Consider the following 6,726-nt stretch of genomic DNA (forward strand, 5'->3'; position numbering starts at 1 on the left):
CTAAGTCAGCACAGACTTCAAATATTTTCTTCCATTGTCTCCATAAAGATATTCACATGTGTCAACCTGCCTGTCCTTCTTTTTTTTTTTTTTTTTTTTTTTTTTGAGACGGAGTCTAGCTTTGTTGCCAGGCTGGAGTGCAGTGACGCGATCTTGGCTCACTGCAACCTCTGCCTCCCAGGTTCGAGATTCTCCTGCCTCAGCCTCCCGAGTAGCTGGGATTGCAGGCACGTGCCGCCACACCCAGCTAATTTTTGTATTTTTTTTTTCAGTAGAGATGGGGTTTCACCATGTTAGCCAGGATGGGCTTGATCTCCTGACTTCGTGATCTGCCCGCCTCAGCCTCCCAAAGTGCTGGGATTACAGGTGTGAGCCACTGCACCCGGCCCTGTCCTTCATTTTAATTCAGGAAATATGGTCACCATAGTTGAAGAGGTCCAAAAGATGTAACTGACCCTACCCTCCAAGAGCAAATAGTTTGCCAGGGGAACGAAGCCAAGGATACGCACGGCACACATATGTGTGCGCTTCCTGGCTCTACAGACCACCCATGCCTTGTTGGACCCACTGCCTGTGGGCCTTCCTGCTGGGCAGTGAGCCCTACTGGCGAGGGCTAAACCCAACACATCCCCAGACTCCATGCAGTGCCCCATGAGTACCTATGTGCTCAAAAATGTTTGTCAAACTGACGCACCACACCAGGCAGCAGGTAGTGTCTGTTTAGGAGACACAGATAAAACTGCAATGAGAGGTCAGAGGAAGAGAAGAAGGAGACTTCACATTTACTAAGACCAGTTGCATGACATACATTATGTTATTCACAGTTTAAATTAAACAACCCTATGAAGGAGGTATTACTACCGCCACCTTGCAAGGAAGATTAAGTAACTTGCCAGAGTCATGGAGCTGGTCAGTGACGGAGGCCAGATTTGAGCCCAGTTCTCTCTTAACACTTCACAGCCATGCTCAGTTACCTTCCTACTGGGAAAGTCTTGATTCACCAAGGAGGTGGCACTGGAAGGAGGCCTGTTACAAAGTCACGAAGATAACAAACATGCATCATTTCAGTTAATCCAAAGAGGTAGTAACTGCAGTGGCCAAGGAAAAATGATCCTGCTGACCCGGGAGAGCTTCTTTCCTCTCCTGAGCAAGAATCCCCCAGCCGCTGACTGGCACTGCCCTCCCCACCTCCCATTCCTGTCCAGAGCTCCCCTTCCTGTCCAGAGCTCCCCCTACCCTACCCTGACATCCAGAGCACCGCCTGCCCCAGCCAAACCCCTGTTACTGGGAAACACTGAGGTCAGCGTGCCTGCAACGTCAGCACTAGCCGGGGAGGCCAGGGCAGAGATTTATCTCACCACAGCTAAAGCTGCTGACTTTCTCATTTCCTGCGGCTCTGTTTGCGTACCTCCCACGTCCTCCTGTGCCCAGTTCACTAAAGCTACTGATGCAGACTTCCCCCTCCCCATGGTGGCCAAATGAGGGCCAGGAAGGTTCTCCGAGTCACATAGCAACCCCTTCCCATCCTTTCAGCCAGAGATGAACCAGGCATCCTCCTTGGATGACCTTGGGCAGCTCAGCCTCTCAGCCTTGTTTTCCCTGTTTATAAAGTAGGAATAAAAATACTGTCTGCCTTGCCTACCTTCCCGCATAACCCACAGGGAAAGAGCATGAAAAAGTGTAGGTTTCAAGGATTGAAAAAGCATTAATTTATCAGAAAGCACAAGGCCTATTCATTATCATTATTTCAAAGTAGGGGAGGGAACAGAATTTCTCCTCATGGAGACAAGGCCCCGGACCCAGTACTGGCAGGCTGCTCATTCTCCCTGGAACTGCACTGCAAGACCCCATCCCAACCAGGTTTCCTCTTCCTCCTTCCAGATGCCCCGCAGGAGCCTGCCGAGAGCCAGCGCTGTGAGAGGCTGCCCTCTGCTGTCCACCTGAGTCCGGACCACAGCAGCCCTCCGAGTCCGAAATATTGGGCCAATATTGCCACCTGGTGGTCAACACAAGCACTGCCACCAAACTGAGAGCTCAGCTTTGAAATGGAGAAATCTCCCTAATTCCTGACATCTGTCTCTGGGTTACACGCAGATCTTCCCACACCAGGTCACTGTGCTTTCAGATAAAGCATATCTGGCCATGTCTCAAGTCATGCACAGAAAGCATCTGGGGTAGGTGTTGGGGTAGGGAGGACGTAAGGAATATGCTAACCAGAATATGCATTTTTAAAATTTTAATGTTCAATGCGACACACATCCTCTCTGCACTTGTCCCACTGTGGCCCACTCACAGTGAACCACCCCTTGTTTGGCCCAACTTACAAAAACTTCTGGTCCCTCTGGGGCACCCATAGCACTTGCTGGTCATAAAAGAGCGAGTAACATTTCTATGTGTCCTTCCCCTCCCCGCCCCCTCACTGGACCTACAATCCCTTTTGGAGATGAAATTCAACAGGTAAAAGCAGTACCAGAGCAGGTGTCTCTGAAAGGAGGTAGTGGGGAGTTCCCAAAGGAAAGAGAAAAGGGAAGAGGAGAGCCAGCACAGAACCAAGAATTGCAGGGAGGGAGCCATGGGCTTCTCCTGGAGACCCTAAAACAGAGCCCCAGGAAGAGGTGATGACATAAGAGGCTTCTCAAACCTCACAAGAGGAAGTAGACCCAAGAGACACACATTGGAGATCAGAGAGCGGCCATGCAAAAGGAAAGACAGCAAACAAGCTGCAGCAAGCTCCTAAGCCCTGCAGCCCAGGCACAGGAAACCAGAGGCAGAGCCTCAGGCCCAGGGTGAGGGGCAAAGCACCAGCCTGAGCCTCTTGCAGCACAGAGCAGCTGGAAGAGAGAAGTGCTGGAGCCACCGGAGGATTATGGCTGTCTACTCCGAGGGCAGCAACCTGCCTAGGCCTGCGGTGCAAGGCCGAAGTCCTGACCAGGTGCTTCGGCCAAGCCCAGGGAGTTAGGAACTGTACCAGGCTGCTAGAGGTAGCTAGGGCTGGAAACGCACTAATATTTGGGCTATTGCACAGCTCCTGCGCAAAAACCTAGCAAATGAGCATGCTCTGGAGCACCACGCAGGCTCCCGTGTAGAGCTTGTTCCTAGGACCTATCACTACTCCCTAGACCCCTCAAAAAACAAACCCTGGCCTACACTCAGAGAATGCTCTGGGAGGTGGGGCTACAAAAGAAACTTTCTCTTGGGGGTAGGTGGAGCCCAGCAGCAGGGGAGAGCCAGAGGAAGGCGTGTCAAGGGAGGAGGTGAGACCCAACTGAGGGTTGGCACTGGAAGAGGGCTTTCTCTCTTCACTCTAACTTGGAACCTCATTCTGCATAGGACTTTTTCAAAGTCAGAGGGAGGAGGTTGCTCAGAGTGGGGTGTTGCCCTCTGCGAGGATTTGGAGTCCCCTGGGCTCCCAGCAGGGAGTGGAGAGGCATTCCCAGAAGCATCAGCTTCGGGCATCTCCAGAACCCTGGCTTGGTCCCTGACCAAGGAGTGTCCCCAACTGCTGAATAGGCCAGGAGTTGCCTTTCTCTAAGGCTTACATGTCTCCCTCTGGGGTGTGTCCTGCCCCTCCCTGAGTCACCCCAAGGGGAGAGAGGGGAAAAAAGGGAAGAGAAGAGAGGCATTGACTACAGAGGAAGGAAAAGGAAGCAGAGCAGAGGGGGGAGAGAGGCCACACAGGAGTGGGTGACAGAGGAGACTGCAGAGGGCAGGTCTAGGGCAGGAGATCGAGAGAGGGCAGGCCCAGGTCAGGAGGAGGTAGAGAGAGGGCAGCCGGAGCACCCCAAGGGGTGCCTCAAGAGCAGGTGGGGGCGGGGAGCCGAGGGGGCGGGCCGGCCATGTCCCACGGGACCTACTATGAGTGTGAGCCCCGGGGTGGCCAGCAGCCACTTGAGTTCTCAGGGGGCCGAGCTGGGCCCGGGGAGCTAGGGGACATGTGTGAGCATGAGGCCTCCATTGACCTCTCCGCCTACATCGAGTCTGGGGAAGAGCAGCTTCTCTCCGATCTCTTTGCCGTGAAGCCAGCGCCTGAGGCCAGAGGCCTCAAGGGCCCCGGAACCCCTGCCTTCCCCCACTACTTGCCGCCTGACCCTCGGCCCTTTGCCTACCCTCCACATACCTTCGGCCCAGACAGGAAGGCGCTGGGGCCTGGCATCTACAGCAGCCCAGGGAGCTACGACCCCAGGGCTGTGGCGGTGAAGGAGGAGCCCCGGGGGCCAGAGGGCAGCCGAGCTGCCAGCCGAGGCAGCTACAATCCCCTGCAGTACCAAGTGGCACACTGTGGGCAGACAGCCATGCACCTGCCCCCAACTCTGGCAGCACCCGGCCAGCCTCTGCGCGTTCTCAAGGTAAGAGCAAGCCAGCCCTCCTCCCTCCTGCCCGGGGCTGGAGAGGCTGGTGTGGACAGGACCCCGTGCCCCGGCTCATGCTGCTGAGTCTGTGCTTGGTGTTGCTCTGTGAAATGGACCCAACCCACAGTCCTCTGTGTTCACACCGCACCATGACCTCCCTTTCCTTCTCTGTGAATTCATTCCCACCCTGAATCCCCACCCAAAGCCCCTGTGGCAAGCTGACCTACTTGATCTCAGGCCCCCCCGCCAGCCTCTCTGCTGCTTACCATGCCCCCTCCTCTTGTTTCTCTGCCGCCTGCTTCTGTGAGAAATGTCTACTGGTCATAGAACGGGAGACTCAAGACAGATTGAGGGAAAGTGTACTCAGAAAGTGTGAGAACATTGGCTGGGTGTCGTGGCTCATGCCTGTAATCCCAGCGCTTTGGGAGGCCAAAGCAGGAGGTTCGCTTAAGGCCAGGGGTTGGAGACCAGCCTGGGCAACATAGCAAGGCTCCATCTTTACAAAAAAAGAAAGAAAAAAAGTGTGAGAACATGAAGGGGAGTTTTGGTCTCAAGCAGAGGACCCTGTGCATCTGGGTCACCATCTCCCAGAAGCAGAGCGATGATAGTTTTGACCTGAGAGACAGGAGCTGGCTCTGAGTCCTGTATTCCTTTGACGCAGCAATGTGCCCTGGCTGCCGAGATTCCCGCCCCGCCTCCGCTCTGCCTCCTGGCCAGCCCTCACCTCTCCGTCTCTCCGTGCCTTCCCCTCCAGGCCCCTTTGGCCACTGCCGCACCCCCCTGCAGTCCCCTCCTGAAGGCGCCCTCCCCGGCTGGCCCCTTACACAAGGGCAAGAAGGCAGTGAACAAAGATAGCCTTGAGTACCGGCTGAGGCGGGAGCGCAACAACATCGCCGTGCGCAAGAGCCGGGACAAGGCCAAGAGGCGCATTCTGGAGACGCAGCAGAAGGTGCTGGAGTACATGGCAGAGAACGAGCGCCTCCGCAGCCGCGTGGAGCAGCTCACCCAGGAGCTAGACACCCTCCGCAACCTCTTCCGCCAGATTCCTGAGGCGGCCAACCTCATCAAGGGCGTGGGGGGTTGCAGCTGAGCCTGGCTGGTGGACTGTGGGCACCAGGCTCCCTGGCACGGCCTAACTCTGCGGACCCCCATCCTGCTGGGGGCCTAGAACCCTGAGACATAGACCATGGATAAATGGCAACCGGGGTGGCAAAGAAGGGCAGGACCCAGCATAATGATTATATGGCTGAATAAAGTTGCACTGTGACTGGGTGTTGGGACTGTTGGTTGTGTGTGTGTGGGGGTGTGTGTGTGTGTGTGTGTGTGTGTCATGGAGGACCCTGGGGACAGAGGATGCATGTGGCTAGGTCTGCACCTCTTGTTTCCATGACTAAGTGGACATGTGGAAACACAGACATGCTGTCCACAGCCCACCCCCAATATACCACACAGCCAGGCCGGGTATCTGTCACTCTGCTCTTCTCTCCCTGACATCCCCCATCACCCCCTTCTGTGAGCTGAAGGCACATCCCTGCCCCCCACAGGACCTGGAGCACCTTTGTATGCTCTGCTAACAAAGATCTTCAGCTTGTAGGGAGATCCCGGCACCACACAGTCCTTCATGCCCAGGCCTGCGGATCCCAGGCCCACTCTCTCTCACCTTGAGGTATAGGTCTGGGAGCTCCTGCCCCAGGTGACCATGGGAAAATTCCTGATGGCTCTGCCATATTTATGGTCCCTTGATCCAGCCCGCCATCTCTTCTCTCCAGTTCCAAAGCCTCAGTCTACCAGATGGACACCCTCCCCACGCTGCTCCCACCCATTCATTTCCATCCTTTGTCCCTCATCCCTGAGGCTTCAGTTCCCTAAAGCTTGAGAATTGAGTGCATGGGACAGGAGTCGGTTGGGAAAGACCTGGAGACCGGATTTGTGTATGAGAACACTGGTAGTGAGAAGGAGGATGACAATCTGCCCGTGCCAGGGAAACCCATCATTCGAAGCAGCATTTTCTTTTGCATTGGACTACAGCCTAAGAGACAGAATGGTACAGTAATTAAGAGCCTCAGTTTGAATCTTACTCTGCTACTTACTAGCTGTGAGCCTTGAGCCATTATGTCTCTCTGTGCCTCAGTTTCCTCATCTGCAAAATGGTTGCAATATTTGTACCCACTCCGTAGTGTTGTTATATTCATAGAAAAAGAAAACTTTCCATGTAATAAGCATATTTATTATGATTCCTCCATTTTGCTGGAACTGAAAGGACCTCAGAGATCTCATCTAAACTCATTTTGCAGGTAAGAAAACAGGCCGCAAAGAGGGGAAGGGACTTACCTGGAGTCACACGATTGTTTAGAGGTAGAACCAAAATTGGCTCCGT

At 54.5% G+C, this 6,726-nt stretch overlaps 1 protein-coding gene across 1 annotated transcript; it reads left to right on the forward strand.

Annotated features, from left to right (window-relative positions):
• Window positions 1-3,672: 3,672 nt before the first annotated feature.
• On the forward strand, window positions 3,673-5,621 carry CEBPE (CCAAT enhancer binding protein epsilon). Its single transcript, XM_004054957.4, has 2 exons — window positions 3,673-4,346; window positions 5,104-5,621. The coding sequence occupies exons 1-2, from the start codon at window positions 3,837-3,839 to the stop codon at window positions 5,437-5,439; spliced, it is 846 nt and encodes a 281-aa protein (XP_004055005.2). The 5' UTR covers window positions 3,673-3,836; the 3' UTR covers window positions 5,440-5,621.
• Window positions 5,622-6,726: the final 1,105 nt, after the last annotated feature.

This window comes from Gorilla gorilla, chromosome 15, assembly GCF_029281585.2.
Source record: "Gorilla gorilla gorilla isolate KB3781 chromosome 15, NHGRI_mGorGor1-v2.1_pri, whole genome shotgun sequence".
NCBI lineage: Eukaryota > Metazoa > Chordata > Mammalia > Primates > Hominidae > Gorilla > Gorilla gorilla.

Coding starts and splice junctions, on each gene's coding strand:
- CEBPE (XM_004054957.4), top strand. CDS start 3,837: ATGTCCCACGGGACCTACTATGAGTGTGAGCCCCGGGGTGGCCAGCAG. Junction 4,347..5,103: donor AGCCTCTGCGCGTTCTCAAG/GTAAGAGCAAGC, acceptor CTTCCCCTCCAG/GCCCCTTTGGCCACTGCCGC.